Genomic DNA, 17,487 nt, shown 5'->3' with positions numbered 1-17,487 from the left:
TTGATATTAATTTGAGAAGAAACAGAAATTGATAACATATAATGAGATTTCAGGATTTGTGCCCAAGTGATGTCTTATCATGCAAAGGTTGTAAAAGAGTTAGCAGCAGGCTGGAAAGAAATGTCTGTTGATCGTAAGTCCTGACTGCTCTGTAGGAGATCACCTTCGGGGGAGGGGGAGAAGCTTTTGCCACCTATAAAATGGAGATAAGGTTGACTGGGGGAGTACATTTGGAGACAAAATCTGGGGTGACTTAAGGGTTAAACAGGGTTTTGTTTGGGTAACTGAGGTTTATGACTCCCTGACCTGGAGAGAAATGCTTATCACCTAACCTGGAGAGGAAGAGCACAATCAGGGCCTGTCTTAGAAAAACCTGACTGACAGTGTACTGAATGTTTGATGGTTTTAGAGATGACCATATTGACAACAAGTAGGCAAGCTCTTATATCCTGAAAATTTCTGTATTGATTTCTTTGTTGCAATCTTTGTTTCAATTTGATTTTGTGTGGTTAAGGAGATCTGAGATGAGGTCCAACTCATCAGACGTCAAATTACCATTCTGCTGCGTGATGACGGGTTTTACCCAATACCATGGGCTTCCCTCATGTCCAAGCATTCACACTACTAGACTATAATGCTGTGTAGTCTTATTGAATTTTACACATTTTTGATTTTTATGGATTATTTTATTTTATGTATTTTTATTTTATTGACTGTGTGTAGGCGTGGTTTTGGAATAAGACATTTTATTCAGGATAAACAGGAGGGATATGTTGGGAAAATTGAAGATGTAGCACATTTATCCTGTATAAGAATGATTCTGTGTTCAGCATTCCTTTGTGTGTAGAGAGAGGCCTACCCCCAAATCTGAACTTTGGGGAACACGAGGCATATGTAAACAAGGTGACCTGGGCTGACCACTCTCTCTTACTAGAGAGGCCATAAAAGATGTCTGGCCTTATCTGTGTTGGGTGAATCATGTGGTCAAGCTTACAGGGGTCAAAAGGCACACACACTCAAACACGCACGCACACACTCCTGCGCCAGGTCTATGCAAGGAGCCAATGAAGAAGAGCAATGGAACATTTGCATGCCTTTGTCTTAACCAATGACTGTAAAGAGCGGTTCTGCTTAAATAGCTAGCTAGCACAACATGCTAGCGGACAAACTTTGTATTGCGATCAGACTTTGTCTCCTTGCTGGCAAGCATTAAACTATTGTACTTTCTTTGAATCCGACGACTCTGTGCATTACTTGAGAAATTATCCTAACAGTACCCCATTTGAGAATCACTGCTATAGACTGTGTAGACAAGATACAACAAGCCTATAGGAAGACTGAGATACATCTTGGTACTAAGTGATCTGTCGCTTCAGTAGATAGAGAGGCAGTGCCAACTACCTCCTGCCTTTTGTTAAACAAAAAACCCAAACATTTGGCAGCCGAACCACAAGGTCTGCCATGAGAGGCGGCTGTATAGTTCCCTTAAAGAAAAGCACTTTTGGTAAATCCGCTTTCTCTGTGAGAGCTTCAAATGTCTGGAATACACTGCCATCAGACACACATAACTGCACCACCTATCACACTTTTACCAAAAACATGAAAACATGGCTAAAGGTCAACCAGATTTGTAAACATAATCCCTAGCTATGTATTGTCGCTTTCCATGTTGTTTGGCTTGTAAGGTGTGGAAACACTTTGTTGCTTTTATTGATTTTGTCTTGTTGCTAATTGTTATATGTTGCTCCATCTGTATGCTTTGTCTTGCTTGTCCTATGTTGCCCTGCATGTGTTTATTTTTCAATGATTGTCTGTAATGTAACAGCAGAGAATGTCTAATATAGAGAGAACTGCCACTCTCGGGAAACTTCCGGGTTCTGAACTGGTTGAAGTTCCATGTGAGGGCGCTAACGAGCGAGTGCAGAATGAATGGAGGTCTATGGAGCTAAACCCCCTTTAAAATCCACTTTTCTCAGGATAAAAATTTTTGTCTAGTAATTTGAATTCTGAATTTCTAAAGGGGAGGCAAAAAATATACACACTGCTGGCTAAAGTCGCCTTTCTGTTCTAAAAAGCTTTTGAAAATGTAATTGACGTCATACACATCGTACGACCAGAGCTACTGCTTTACGGCAAGCTCTGGTCACTTACTTTTTTCTCTCAGGCCATCGACAACACAGCAGACAGGTTAGGCTCTTCCTGTCAATACACATGCTAGAAAGAGTTTTGACTTGCTAATGTTGTTGCTAATGTTGCTAATGCTCTGACATTCTGATTCCGCTTCGGATGCCATCAAGCAAGAAGTCCTTCACTAACCATTCAGCATTCATTAGCAGAATGCTAGCGTGTTATAGGCAACAACGACTCACCCTGTAAGAAATCAAAAGGACATAAGTACTCGTTCATTCAACTTTTGACCTATAATCCATGTTGAAAATGCAAAAACTACAATCAATCGGAGATTTCTCAACGACAATCAGGCAAAAGAGATAAATTTAGCCGTTTAGCTCCATAGACTCCCATTCAACATGCACTCGCTCGCGATCACTCCCAGTGGAACTCTGGTGGAACTGCAACCAAACTCGGTACAATGGGGCTTAATAGGGAGTGGCAAGGTTCTCCTTAAACAGGCTCTGCGGATAGTCAGGAAAATCAGGAGGTACACGCAGAGCTCTGCGAGGGCTCTGCGAGGACACGCAGAGGGCGTTTCTTGACGGAGAGGGCGTTCCCCGTGTGCGTGTGCGTAAAAACGCGTATAGTATAAATCAGCCTTAAGTCGGGAAATTAACCAATCATTTGTTTCCTCTAACTACAGAGCCTATGCAGGTCACATGAAAAATGATCCAAAGACTCGTAGAAAGACCGAGTCGGGAAATGAACGAATCGTTTCCTCTAGCTACAGAGCCTATGCAGGTCACGTGAAAAATGATCCAAAGACTCGTAGAAAGACCGAGTCGGGAAATGAACGAATCACTCGTTGAGAGGACTCGTTACTCCCGAGTCCTTATAAGGATTCGTTCAAAATGAACGAATAGTTTACGAACGACACATCACTAATATCAACCCGTGCACCCCACGGCCCCACCAGCACAAGCTTATTATGAGTACGAGTGATTGTAATTCCTAAAGAGAAACCTTGGCTTTGGAGGATGTCATCCGACCACTTGGTCCCACCCTGGACAAATTCTGTTCCTCAATTGCATATTCTGCCCTCTCTTGGACGCCCCTCCTTGGAGAACCAGCCCCTTCCCAGAACTTCATCACACATCGCCTTCCCCAGAACCTCTTCACAGATCCCCTTATCCCTGAACATCATCAGACATCCCCCTTTTCCCTGAACATCTTCACAGATCCCCTTATCCCTGAACATCTTCACACATCCCCTTATCCCTGAACATCTTCACAGATCCCCTTATCCCTGAACATCTTCACAGATCCCCTTATCCCTGAACATCTTCACACATCCCCTTATCCCTGAACATCTTCACAGATCCCCTTATCCCTGAACATCTTCACAGATCCCCTTATCCCTGAATATCTTCACAGATCCCCTTATCCCTGGACATCATCAGACATCCCCCTTATCCCTGAACATCATCACACATCCCCCTTATCCCTGAACATCATCAGACATCCCCCTATTCCCTGAACATCATCAGACATCCCCCTATTCCCTGGACATCATCAGACATTCATCTTCATCCTCAAGTATTAGTCACAATGTTTCACAGTCACTCACTGTTATTATGTATTGCATGGAGCGCTGCCCCACTGTCTCAATTCATTCAAAAATCTAATACATGCCATTTCCATGTTGTTGTTCCCCTGTTTTGTTTTGTTGTCACCATATTGTATTGTTTTGTTGTCATTGCAGCATTTTTTGTATTAATGTCATTGTTTGTTTTGTTTGTCGTGTATAACAAGGGTTTTCAAAGTGGGTGCCGCGGCACCCTGGGGTGCCGTGACGCATGGTCAGGGGTGCCGTGGAATGGCCCATGGTTTGATCATTTGATAAAAAATCTTTTTTAAATTCATTTTATTGATACAATATCAATAACAAATTTAGGCTATTTGCGGCTCAAAAAACAATCGGCTACAGTTCACAGTTGATTCAGGGCTTAACAAAGAAGTAACCGTTTGGCCAAATAACACTGTGTAGTAGAGTAACAATTGGTCATACAAAGTTTTGTGTTGGACATCAAAATTCAAAATCAAAAATAAAGTCTATTTTTCAACTTTCAACTTTATTATCCAAAAAGCAACACAGCTAGCAGGCAACATGAATGATTTTATATTTGAAATATTATCTTCTATCTATAATTGCATTTGGTCTCGCACACGCTGAAGGATGTAGATTGTTTGTGTCTATTCCAATATGTAATGATGTTATTTAATGACACAAATATGTGTTCTAGAAAGAGTGGTCTGGAGTCTCAGAGGTCCGATAATATCAGCTTTAATGCAGCAGTTGGAAATCAACAAGTACAGAGCTCTGGGGCTGTCTACGTTTTCCTACCCGCAACACGAAGTCCAACTGGCTATCTGTCCCTGCCCTAGCATATATTATACAATGCAATTGAAACAGAAATATCCAAAAAGGGTTGTGCTTGGTCTTTCGTGTATCAGGGAGTTGTTCTTCCCTACGCATCCCACCTGCTCGGGTGCTCTCTCAGCCCGGTTTCAAGGTTGCTTCTGAAATGGAGAGATAACAACACAAAATACAGCCTGTTTCCCCCACCCTGTGTGAGACACAATGTTTTAAGCCTGAGCACACTTCTAAGTTCATAAGACATACATTTAATAAGCACAATACATAACTTTAATACATGCATCCTTTATAAAGAGTCTTGTTCCTGTTGCTATATAGTGCACAGTGCCCATGATGCATTTGGTGATTAAGTTGCCACAAATATTAATAGCTGGAATTATAGATAATGCCATGCCCGTGATACAGCTAATGATTATAGTTCTAGAATTGTACTGTAATGTATTATACATTCTTTAACGCAGACTGGACAACAGCTTCTTTCCAAGGGCCATCAGGCTTTTGAATGGACATTAATATGGACATTGACTCACTTCATACTAGTCACTTTAGACACTAAACTTGTGTCCAGTCTGACCTTGTTTTGTTCTGTGTATCTGACAATAAAAGACTTGAACTTGAACTGGTTTACCTAATTACAAAAACAATAGAAGGAGTTATGTGTCTATATACATTTTTCATTGATTTATTCTCTATGGGTCAATCACTAATCAACTTTATCAACAAACCAAAGGTTGGATAACTGGTTCAGATAGTAGTAGAAGAATGTGCAAAGAACTTTGACGCACAAGAAGTTTGACGTTTCTGTGGTCATTTCTGACAAAGATATTGAGAAAACACTGAAATATTGGTGCTTTTATTGATATTTTGGCTATGGCTCTGGTTAATCAATAATCATCTTTATCACCAAAGCTTGGACAACTTGGTCAGCTAAGAGTAGAAGAATGTGAAACAGGTCTCAAGTTTCTATGTTCATTTTTGACAAAGATATTGAGGAAACATTGAAATACTGGTATTTTTATTGATTTATTGGCTATGGGTTAATCAATAATCAAATTTATCATCAAACCAAAGGTTGTAAAACTTGTTCAGATAGTATTAGAAGAATGTGAAACAAGTTTTAAGTTACTGTGGTCATTTTTGGCAAATATATTGATGAAATACTGGAAAATGTGTGGTTTTATTGATTTATTGGCTATGGCCCTGGTTAATCAATAATCGTCTGTCACCAAACCAAAGCTTTGTCAACTTGTTCAGATAGTATTAGAAGAATGTGAAACAAGTTTGAAGTTTCTGTGCTCATTTTTGACAAATATATTGATTAAATACTGGAAAATGTGTGTTTTTATTGATTTATTGGCTACGGGTTCATCAATAATCAACATTATCACAAAACCAAAGGTTGAACAAATTGGTCAGTCAGTAGTAGAAGAATGTGCAACTAGTTTGAAGTTTGTATGGTCGATTTTGACAAAGATATTGAAGAAACATTCGGACTCTACTCTTTCACCCCGGTCCCTAGATATGACGCGGAGCTTGAACGGAGGTACGAATTTGAATGTCGAATCTCGAATATGAAACTGGTTTCACCTCGGTGACTTACCGGTTTTTCTTCTCTGTCACCTGTCGCCAATGCACGCCCTACATCTGACTTCAGAAACCCGTGAACAACAGGCTACCCGGAAATGGAAATTTTGTAGCAACTATCATGGTCGGGAAACGGAGTTTCTACAGTCTTCTGACTTTTATAATTTTACTTAGTTACATCTTAGAAATTGAGAACAATGGTAGGTTATATATAATTTACAAATAGTAGCTTATAATGTGGTCTGAACGCATCACATGCAATGGTGTAGCGTATTCCCGAAAATTACAATAATTTTGTAGGCACTGGAGATTATAAGACTTGGCTACGCTACTTTTATTTGGCATGCAGGTGTCCAAAACACTTCAGAATGTAATAGGTATTGCTTGTTTACTTTCAGATATTTTCAATGGACAGACATCTAAACCCGTCAGCTACACTGTGGTGAAACCTCAACTGATTCGGAGATGGAAAAGAAATTCAAACATCCCCAAAGAAAACAAGGTACAAACTTCTTAAACCATTTCACACTAGTTATATTTATATAGTTATATTAAACTAGTCATATTAATAGTTACATTAATGATTCATTTTATTCCAGGCAGACGAAACAGATCACCTGGCTTACACTTTGAACATAAATGACAACAAGCATATCCTCTATCTTAAAAAAAACAAGTATGGCTTGAATTTGCTGAACAATTTCTAAGTAGTCTCAAACGTTTCAGCAAAAATGCATGTTGAAATATTTGAATCCATTTTATCCACCAGAGACTTTCTATCACAAGACTTTGTTCAGTATTCTCATGACAAAAGTGGGTCCCCTAAAACAACGTACCCAAAACTAAATGTGAGTAAAATGTTTTTTTTTCTTGCAAGTATTATTTCTCTTGTAATTCCAGGAATCTGTGTGTGTGTGTGTGTGTGTGTACAAATTAGAATGGGTTTAGTTTCAAATCAGAGATCAGATCAGAGAACGAACCGGGCACTCGGCAAAGTTAATATCTTGCAGGTGTCCTCTTTATAACCCAACAGAGTACAGTGCCGCAATTGTCATTGTTTGCATAAGCATTTCAACATTAAATAATGAAAGATTATGAAAAAATAATTTGCCGCAGTTTGGCTTGCTCTCTTTGCGTCACGCTCCTTTACTCTGATTGGTCCTCTGGTCTGCAGCAAGTTTCCTATGAGAATGTCAACTCAAGACCACGGCACTCTGCAAAGTGTATAGGTTTAACAAGTACTTCAGAGATTACATAATTTCAATTGTGATCTGAGAAATATAGGTAGGATACCAAAACCACTGAGAAGAACTTTCCGCACCAGCTGCATCACGGGCACTGCACTGTCTATCTAAAATTCCAGAAATCTGTGTGTGTCACCAACATCATCGCAGCACTGTGCCCCGTCTATAATTCCAGGAACTTGTGTGTGTGTGCCACCAATTTAATTACATGCACTATGCACTATCTACAGTTCAAGTAATCTTTATTTGTATGTTTCACTGTCATCTCAATCACCGACTGCATCACGGGTACTATGCACTAGTAGGCTACTATAAAATAAAGCAAACATTTGTCTGTTTCAAGATCCTCCTGACTGATTAGGTCTGTCAGAAACTATCTTGTTTATGATTATATTATTATTTGCAGGACCATTGTTACTACCATGGGAAAGTAAAGGGACACGATGACTCGCTGGTTGTTCTCAGTACCTGCTCAGGTCTAAGGTACAAAATGCTTGGCTTCTCTCCTGTGGTGACTTCTCTCCTATTGATTCTGAATGTAAAATGAATTACAATGATATAACAAGTTTAGTTTCCTGTTTTGTCTGTTTATCTCAATCAGTTGACGATATTGTGGATTATATGCGTTGTAGATATACTTCATCGCCAAACTGTATTTCTAAACTTTTATTATGCATTGATTCTGCTTCAGGGGTGTAATTCTTGTTAGCAATGAGTCTTATGGCATTGAACCAGCCCCACAGTTTACAGCCAACGAGCACCTTCTGTACCACCTTAAGCACAGCCACTCTGAGGCCTTCGCCTGTGGAGTGACAGATGAGGACTCACACCATGAGAGTCATTATGTCTTTGACCCCGCCATGTCACTGACCGCACTTATACGGGTGAGGATGCTCAACATACAATTTACAGTTATAAACTGAGATTTAACCATTCCTGTAGTAAACAATTACCAATTACTTGTTTTCTATGTTGTCTTCACAGAAAAAACGTAACCTACCTCAAACTAGATATGTGGAGTTGGCATTAGTGGCAGACAATCTCAGGGTGAGAAACCAATGCCTCATTGTACAGTATGTGTTGATTTCACTGCAATAGAATCAAAATATAATCTGTACTGTATTTAGTTGCTGTCTACACGGTCGCAAGTACATCCATATCTTCAAGAGATTTCTCCTGTACTACTATATTTACAGTATAAATTCAAGAAAGAAAATGAGAGCGCAGTGCGACAGGAAATGGTAGAATTGGCAAATCTACTGGACGGAGTGAGAGGTTACATTAATTAATAAACATGGTGTCATTATTCCCTGATTCATTGATGATTAACTGAAGTTAAATACTTATTAATAATACAATTTTTGTATTATTATTTGGTTTTGAATGTATGATTCCAGTACTACAAGCAGCTGAATATCCGGGTGGTTTTGGTTGCTTTGGAGATATTTAAAACCGGGAATCCTTTTGACGTGGAAGGTTCTGCTGGGGAAGTTCTCGGGAGGTTTGTGGCCTGGAGAAAAGAGACCCTTTTACCTAAGAAAAGGAATGATGCCGGTCACCTCATTGTGTGAGTGTTTTCTATGAATAATAAATATTCTCTCGAGGCCTGAGTTACAAAATTGCTACATAGTTGAGGTCTCATCTTAAACACAAAAATATGTTTTCATGCAGTTTTGTTCTGTCTTACATTTCACATTTTGTTTCTACAGTGGTCGATCCTCTCCATATGGGGGTGGGATCCTGGGAATGGCGTTTGTGGGAACAGTGTGTTCGGCGGCAAGCTCTGGTGGAATTAACGTGGTCAGTTCAACACTATACTTTTTAACTTCTAGCGCTATTTGATATTATAGTCCTGTCAACCTGAAAACTGATACCATCTGCAATATTTATGAGCAGCTCTAAATGGCAACAGTGCCAAATGTTATCCTAGACAACATGAATAACAGAGGAGTCAAACAGGTTAGGCATTCAGGTTAGGAAATGACAGTGCAATGCCTTTGGGGATTGCTGCTGTGTGCCCTATGTGTTTAAAAACTTTCTGTGATAACTTCAATAAAATCCTCTCAACAGTTTAGTGACAACAGTCTACCCTACTTCTCCACTGTGGTGGCTCACGAATTGGGCCACAACCTAGGAATGAACCATGATACTGGCCGCTGCTCGTGTAATGGAGGAAGCTGTATCATGGATACGCATGCGACGTAAAAAAACACCTGAAACACACCTGAAAGGATTTCAGTTTTTTCATAGTAAATCTTCATGTGACCAAAAATTGGTTGTGCAGAGTTTTCATTTTATTATTTTGCTTCACAGCGGTTCTACCAGCTTTAGTATGTGCAGCGGGGACGATTTTGAGAGATTAGTTCTACGTGGAGATGGGGTGTGTCTGAAGAACCCGCCCTTGTTGTCAGATGTGGTCAACGTGGCTAAATGTGGCAATGGCATTCTGGAGGAGGGAGAGCAGTGTGACTGTAGCTCACCAGAGGTACAGCTTACCACAGAACAATAGGGCAAATGTGTCATGCCGAAACATGAGCTCAGACACACACAGTTATGAATGTGTGACTTACTTAATCATTAATCATCTAGAAGCTACTTAGTTTCATTGTGACCAAGGACAGCTTTGTGTTTTCAATTTTTTTTATAGGAATGCACAAATAAGTGCTGTGATGCAGCTACCTGCAAGTTCACCAGGGGGTCTTTCTGTGCACAGGGAAGTTGCTGCAACAACTGCCAGGTGAGTCTGTATCTGTATCCAAGAAATACTGTATAAATGAGAACAATTAGAAATAATTGAAAACATAGCCATAGATTTACATTTATTCATTTAGCAGACGCTTTTATCCAAAGCGACTTCCAAGAGAAAGCTTTACAAAAGTGCATAGGTCACTGATCATAACAACGAGATAGCCCCAAAAACATTGCGGGTAGCCAAAACATGAAGCATACATTGTGAAAAAACAAATAAGTGCCAATGGGAAGAACCATAAGCGCATGCCGTTAAACAAGTTACAATTAAACAATATGAACCTCAAAAGTGCAAGAGTTTACCTGTAGAAAAGCAAGCAACAATAATATAATTCACAGCGAGTACAAGAAGTTAAATCAGTTACAACTAACCAGCAAGAGCAACAAGTCCCTCAGTAAGAGTCATTGTGTTCCTGGAGGAAACTAATGCGTTCTGAATCCTCTGGAGAGGGCGGGTTGCGCATGCTGGGAGACTGGCGAGCAGCTAGTAGTTGCAGTAGTCCAACTTGGAGAGGACAAGTGCTTGGACTAGCAGCTGGGTGGAATGCCTAGATGTGTTTCAAGTTGTTCTTAAACTCTGATACAGTACCACGTGTGCATTCTGTATTGCTGTGTTTTAGGTCAGCGTTTCAGGAACACCATGCAGAAGCTCTGTAAATTCATGTGACCTGCCTGAGTTCTGCAATGGGAAATCTGCCTTCTGTCCCACTGACCACTACATCATGGATGGCGGGACCTGTGAGAACAATGCAGCTTACTGTTATGAGGGTCGTTGTCAGACATATGACTACCAGTGCAAACATCTATTTGAGAAAGGTTATTCTATGTATAACTTGAAGCTCTTACTGCTCACTTGTTACTATCTAAATATCTTTTGAGGACATGATGAAGCATTTTCTAACCTCTAGTTTGACTTCTAGGTGCTACAAAGGCAGCAGATATTTGCTTTCAACATGCCAACACAAAGGGGGATTTGTTTGGTAACTGTGGGATAACCAGCACAGGAGCCTATATCAAGTGTAGTGTGAGGTAAGAAGGTCTTTGAATGCCTTGTTGGTAGGTAGGGGTTGAGGACCCTTCTTGACATTTTAGGGTGCTGGTTCGGGCCCCCACCTCACCACTTTAAAGTCAGCAGGAAGTTATGTATCTACCGTCTGTGTCAGTCCTTAAGTTTTAGCCTTAATCCTTCCGATGTGCCTTTGAGCAAACCACTAAACTCTTAAAACTAACTAAATCCATTCAGTGGAGTGCACAGTGGCTTTCTTGTAAATGACAAGAAGTGCATTTACTGTAACAATGGAATAATTAATTATGTAATCTCCTTTGCTGCAGCAATGCCATGTGTGGAAAGGTTCAGTGCACCAATGTAGACACAAACAATCCCCCTCCTGGTGCGCAGGTCAGCATACAAGTGATTGATGGGGCTTCGTGTGTGAATGCAGACTTCAACCTCGGAAGTGATGTGCTGGACCCTGCTTATGTGAATGAAGGGAGTCTCTGTGACAAGGGAAAGGTGTGTGTCACTACAAAAGGATTTCTAACAATACTGACAAAGCCATGTAAACATATTGGTTGAAACAAGTTAGTGAGATGTTTTACTTCTAACAGGCCTGCATTGACTTCAAGTGTGTGAACGCCACGGCTCTGCTGCCACAACTTAACTGTGATGCCCAGAACATCTGTAATGGTCATGGGGTGAGAGGCACATTGTTTGAGGGGAGCTGTTTTTATTTGAATTTTTAAATTTTGTTTAGAGGAAAATGTTTTGTTATAATTGGTTGATATAACAAAGAACACTTTTGGTTATATTAGGTTGTTATAAAGTTTGTGTGGCTAGTTTACTTGTTTTATGGTTTTCATAGCAAACAACAACATTAACAGACAAAACAATTAACATTGTTTTGTTTTACGGTACTGCACTGTACAGTATGCATTGATGACAGTCTTGATTTTTTGTGATTTCCCGGCTAGAACTTATCTGTGTATTCTGTGTTTTCCTCAGGTGTGCAATGACCAAGGGAACTGCCACTGTAATGATGGCTGGGCCCCTCCTTTCTGTGATAGGTCAGGGAGAGGAGGCAGCATAGACAGTGGTCCTGCCCAGATAGGTAGGCCAACCATGTCTGTTTTTAAAGTTATGTATAAACATTTTCCATGATATGTGTATTTTGCATGTAAAGTATCACTTCATGACATGTTGGTCAGTCATCTTCACTGACCTTTAATCTTTGTTCTCAGACTACTCCCTCAGGAACGGCTTGCTAATCTTCTTCCTGTTAGTGGTACCCATCCTGGTCCTGCTGGTTCTAGTTCTGCTGTATGTGTTCAAACAAGATACTCTGAAGTGTGTAAAACAAAGTTGTGCCACTCACCACAGGTAATCATGCTCTAAAGACAAAGTAGTCTACACACTTAAAATTATATTCATTTAGCAGACGCTTTTATCCAAAGGGACATACAGTGAGGGATTTGTTGTTGATCCCCTGCTGATTTTGTATATGTTTGCCCACTGAAAAAGAAATGATAAGTCTATAATTTTAATGGTAGGTTTATTTGAACCGTGAGAGACAGAATAACAACAACAAGAAAATTGAAGAAAAACACATTTCAACATTTTTATAAATTGATTTGCATTTTAATAAGTGAATTGAGTGTTCGACCTCTCTGCAAAACATGACTTAGTACTTGGTGGCAAAACCCTTGTTGGCAATCACAGAAGTCAGACGTTTCTTGTAGTTGGCCACCGGTTTGCACACATCTCAACAGGGATTTTGTCCCACTCCTCTTTGCAGATCTTCTCCAAGTCATTAAGGTTTCAAGGCTGACATTTGGCAACTCAAACTTTCAGGTCCCTCCACAGATTTTCTATGGGATTAAGGTCTGGTGACTAGCTAGGCCACTCCAGAACCTTAAGGTGCTTCTTCTTGAGCCACTCCTTTGTTGCCTTGGCCAGGTGGTTTGGGTCATTTTCATGCTGGAATCTCCATCCACAACCCATTTTCAATACCCCCAACTGAGGGAAGGAAGTTCTCACCCAAAATTTGACGGTACACTGCCGCATCCATCATCCCTGTGATGCGATGACGTTGTCCTGTCCCCTTGGCAGAAAAACACCCCCAAAGCATAATGTTTCCACCTCCGTGTTTGATGTTGGGGATGGTGTTCTTGGGGTCAAAGGCAGCATTCCTCCTCCTCCAAACACGGCTCGATTTTGTTCTCATCTGACCACAACACTTTCACCCAGTTCTCCTCTGAATCATTCAGATGTTCATTGGCAAACTTCAGACGGGCCTGTACATGTGCTTTCTTAAGCAGGGGGACCTTGCGGGCACTGCAGGATTTTAGTCCTTCACAGCTTAGTGTGTTACCGAGTGTTTTCTTGGTCCTAGCTGCCTTGATATCATTGACAAGATCCTCCCGTGTAGTTCTGGGATGATTCCTCACTGTTCTCATGATCATTGCAACTCTGAGGTGAGATCTTGGATGGAGCCTTGACAGTGATTGACAGTTATTTTGTGTTTCTTCCATTTGCGAATAATTGCACCAACTGTTGTCACCTTCTCACCAAGCTGCTTAGCGATGGTCTTGTAGCCCATTCCAGCCTTGTGTAGGTCTACAATCTTGTCCCTGACATCCTTGGACAACTCTTTGGTCTTGGCCATGGTGGAGAGTTTTGAATCTGATTGATTGATTGCTTCTGTGGATAAGTGTCTTTTTAACTCTCTTAAAGGGAATGCTCCTAATCTCAGTTTGTTACCTGTATAAAAGACACCTGGGAGCCCGAAATCTTTCTGATTGAGAAGGGGTCAAATACTTATTTCACTCATTAAAATGCAAATCAATTTATAACAATTTTGACATGCGTTTTTTTGGATTTTGTTGTTGTTATTCTGTCTCTCACTGTTCAATTAAACATACCATTAAAATTATATACTGATCATTTATTTGTCAGTGGGCAAACGTACAAAATCAGCAGGGGATCAAAAAATATATATCCCTCACTGTATGCGCACAAGGGGCAGGATTTGAACCTAGGACCACTTAATTTGCAGGCAAATGCTCTACCAATGAGCATTGCAGATTTTTATACTTGACATAAGTTATTTTTGTATTGTGAACACAGGTCCCAAAATGCTGCTAATGGTCAAGCCAACAGCCAGACAGATGTTCCTGCAAACCCCACTGCACAACCTCACAGACATGGCCCTCCTACTCAGGTAAGTTAACTATTTAGTTGGGAGCACAGTTTTTTAAAACTGAACTAGACACATTTCTATCAGCTCACTTATTAAGACATCATGTGTACATGTTGGTCTAGCCATAATAAGCATTAACTGAACATGATCAGGAACCAATAGTCAAAAGCTTCTAGCACTGCTATTTTATGTTACAATTACAACTCTAAAATCTTTGTTTCTGATTTTATATCAGACTATTACCCCAGACCCTGCCTTAGAACAAACATCCAGGTATTTATCTCTACATCATATATATATACAGTACCAGTTAAAAGTTTGGACACATTTTCCCCATCTTTTATGTATGGGTTGTAAGGATATTTCTTGTTTGACCAACACTTTATTCTTGCATATTCCATTATTTTCAAGGTGTGTTCAATATATTTTTTGACTGGCCCATTTCAGGAATGGAGATTTGTATCCCTGGAATACAGAATCAGCCTCTGTCCCCAATCCACTTGTTCACCAGCAGGGCCCAGGGGTTCCCAGACCTATTCCATCCAAGCAAATAACACACTAACATCCTAGGTGTTTTGCTGTGCTTTCTTAAAAGGTAGTTCCACTACGTTAATGTCCTTATTTGTACTTTAAATCTCAAAGGGTTAACGTTTCATAAGGAAAAACATTTTTTGGCATTACTTAAAACTTAAACTCTGAACTGTCATTTTTGTTGTACTGCTACAGAAATTATTTTAGCTGATTTAAATCTGACTCGATGACAATAAATACTAATGTTGTGTAAAGTTTGCCTTACCCTTATTCATGTGTATAAACCTCCTGCCCATTAGGGTTGCAGTAAAAGGTTAAACTTGAAGGTTTAACTCTGTTAAAAAGCTAGTATGTGTCCTTGATTAGATCTGTGTTGGATTACGGAAGTGTTACATATGGTTCAGCAGCCAGGTTTCTTATAAGGAAATTGGATGTGATTCAAGGACAGGCATTAAAAGTGTGCAGTGTGAAATTTGTGAAAACATTGCCAGTACCTGCATTACTGGTAGAAATGGGAGAGATACTGTTGGAATTATTAGGATGGTAAATTACTGAGCTGATTTAGAAGATGTCATTATCCTCTCCCCAGAAAAGGAGTTTTGCAGGAGTACTGGGAGAATGGGAGGTATAAGAGGAATTACTATGGTCAAATGACAAAATCAGCAAAACTCAAGAGAGTACAATTTCTGGGGAAATTGTAGGGTGTGCTTGCTTGTGTCGGTTGCAGGTGGTCCGTCCCCTTAATTTTTCCCCTTCTAGTGATATTTTCAAGCATTTAGCCTATTCATATTGCATAATAAAAAGAACACCCTTTGAAACAACAAACCCAGCTAAAATTGAACGTTCCAAGAACGTTCCCGTTGGTGTAAAGGACATCGTCCAATATTGTCTCAATGCAGAGTTCTTTCAAGGGTAGAAGGACATTATTTCGGGGCCTTTCAGGACGTACTGGGAATGTTTAGGGAACCATTATAGGACCTTTCCTCTGTATCAATGCTAACCTTTGCAGAACCTTTTAGTGACATAAAACCTTCAGGGGACCAACCTATAATGTGTTTTCGGTCCTTATCCCATTACCTGAACAACTATTGGAACAATATTGCTTCATCTTTATGGAAAATGAACACGTATAGGCTACATCAACTTTGCTACAAATATAAGGAGACCATCATGGGCTATTAGCAGTATTTTAGCTACTTGATTCAACCTGGATTTTCGTGTGTGGGTATTAAAATAAAGAGACACAATTCAAGTTAATGATCTTTTATTATCAGACTGTGTGTTGATGCCATCAAGCTCTTAACTTGCTTGTAACTTGCTTAACTACATGCTCTTATGGTTTCTTCTCTTTAGCACTTATTTTTTGGTTGTTCACAATGTATGCTTCTTGTTTTTGGCTACCCGCAATGCTTTGGGGCTATCTTGTTGTTATTATCAGTAACCTATGCACTTTGTAAAGCTCTTTCTTATAAGTCGCTTTGGATAAAAACGTCTGCTAAATGAATAAATGTAAAATGTAAATGTTAAATGTTAAAATAACTCCAACACAGAAAAGAGAGAACATTATTCATAACATTATTATTGTTATGTTTGACATAACATGTATATGTTTATTTTGCTCTGTTAGCTACATCTCTTTAACATTTCTGACCAGTGTGTCAAGAGCTAGCCTACTGGAAAAAAAACTAACTGTAATTTCACAGGTGTAATCTGGCATCCCAGCTGCCAGTTCCTGTTTTTTTATGCAGTTTTTTTTTTTTTACACTGTAGGCTATAGCTAGACCTAGCACAAGGGACCCCAACCGGCTGTCTGTCAGGGATGGAGTCCAATAGCTCCTCAGACTGCCCTCACATCTGTGCCCAGTCACAGACATAATTTCCCGACTCTCCAGACCAGCCCGGGACAGCGGTGCTGCGCAAACTATGGTTGGTATACTTTCAGTGATGGGCAGCAACTAGCTTAACTACATGTGTCAGTAGCTTGGCGGTAACGTCGCTACTTACAAAACCAAGTAACTTTTCAGTAGCTAGGCTCTTTAATTGATCAAGTAGCGCAGTAGCGTCCTCGGAAGCTACTTTCTCCTGGACATTTCTGATGTTCATACAGGTTGGTGGATTATTGTGTTGACAAAGCACTGAAAAAGCATCTCACATTTTCCGTTCTGCTGTCTCACGAGAGCTGAGTACTGCGAGGGCTGTCATCGTCTCATCTCCACTCACACAGCGCCTGCGCTGCCAGTCTGACTAGATAATAGCAAAATATTTCATCTTTGTATTCGCGGGAAAAATATCAGAACAGAAAAGACAGGATCGCAGAGAGCCCAAGAGCCGTAGACGAGTCTGAACAAGTGACAGTGGCACCGTGGCCATGTTTTCAGATGCCGTTGTAATCCAAAGAAAAAGTTCCTGTCAACTTCAACAACATCCAACACAAACATACGAACACACGTTCAGGTGATTGAATTTCATTTCTACAGTTTTTCCATTTTGCATCAATGAATGAAATTAGGTTTAAATCAGCCAACTAAACAAATAAGTAGGAAAGAGGTGGGATACATGAATAATAGATTATGTTAAAACTGTTTGATAACTCATGCTAACCAGCAGAGGGAACAATAAACTCTAGGTCCACTGA

The 17,487-nt window shown here is 40.1% G+C and overlaps 1 protein-coding gene across 1 annotated transcript; it reads left to right on the top strand.

The window, feature by feature from the left end:
- Positions 1 to 4,915: 4,915 nt before the first annotated feature.
- Positions 4,916 to 16,432, top strand: adam9b (ADAM metallopeptidase domain 9b). The gene is made up of 22 exons (XM_084671048.1): positions 4,916 to 6,333; positions 6,532 to 6,635; positions 6,733 to 6,809; positions 6,903 to 6,981; positions 7,784 to 7,860; positions 8,069 to 8,261; positions 8,362 to 8,424; positions 8,574 to 8,645; positions 8,775 to 8,944; positions 9,087 to 9,177; positions 9,448 to 9,578; positions 9,691 to 9,862; positions 10,025 to 10,114; positions 10,746 to 10,941; positions 11,046 to 11,154; positions 11,458 to 11,638; positions 11,734 to 11,820; positions 12,128 to 12,233; positions 12,364 to 12,502; positions 14,249 to 14,342; positions 14,557 to 14,594; positions 14,769 to 16,432. Exons 1-22 carry the CDS (start codon positions 6,255 to 6,257, stop codon positions 14,881 to 14,883), a joined length of 2,463 nt encoding a protein of 820 aa, XP_084527174.1. The 5' UTR covers positions 4,916 to 6,254; the 3' UTR covers positions 14,884 to 16,432.
- Positions 16,433 to 17,487: the final 1,055 nt, after the last annotated feature.

This window comes from Hypomesus nipponensis, chromosome 13, assembly GCF_054491055.1.
Source record: "Hypomesus nipponensis isolate SF chromosome 13, ASM5449105v1, whole genome shotgun sequence".
NCBI lineage: Eukaryota > Metazoa > Chordata > Actinopteri > Osmeriformes > Osmeridae > Hypomesus > Hypomesus nipponensis.
The sequence above is the reverse complement of the archived record's forward strand: the minus strand, read 5'-3'. Positions and strand labels throughout refer to the sequence as shown.

Coding starts and splice junctions, on each gene's coding strand:
- adam9b (XM_084671048.1), top strand. CDS start 6,255: ATGGTCGGGAAACGGAGTTTCTACAGTCTTCTGACTTTTATAATTTTA. Junction 7,861..8,068: donor AGTACCTGCTCAGGTCTAAG/GTACAAAATGCT, acceptor ATTCTGCTTCAG/GGGTGTAATTCTTGTTAGCA. Junction 9,178..9,447: donor GCTCTGGTGGAATTAACGTG/GTCAGTTCAACA, acceptor TCCTCTCAACAG/TTTAGTGACAACAGTCTACC.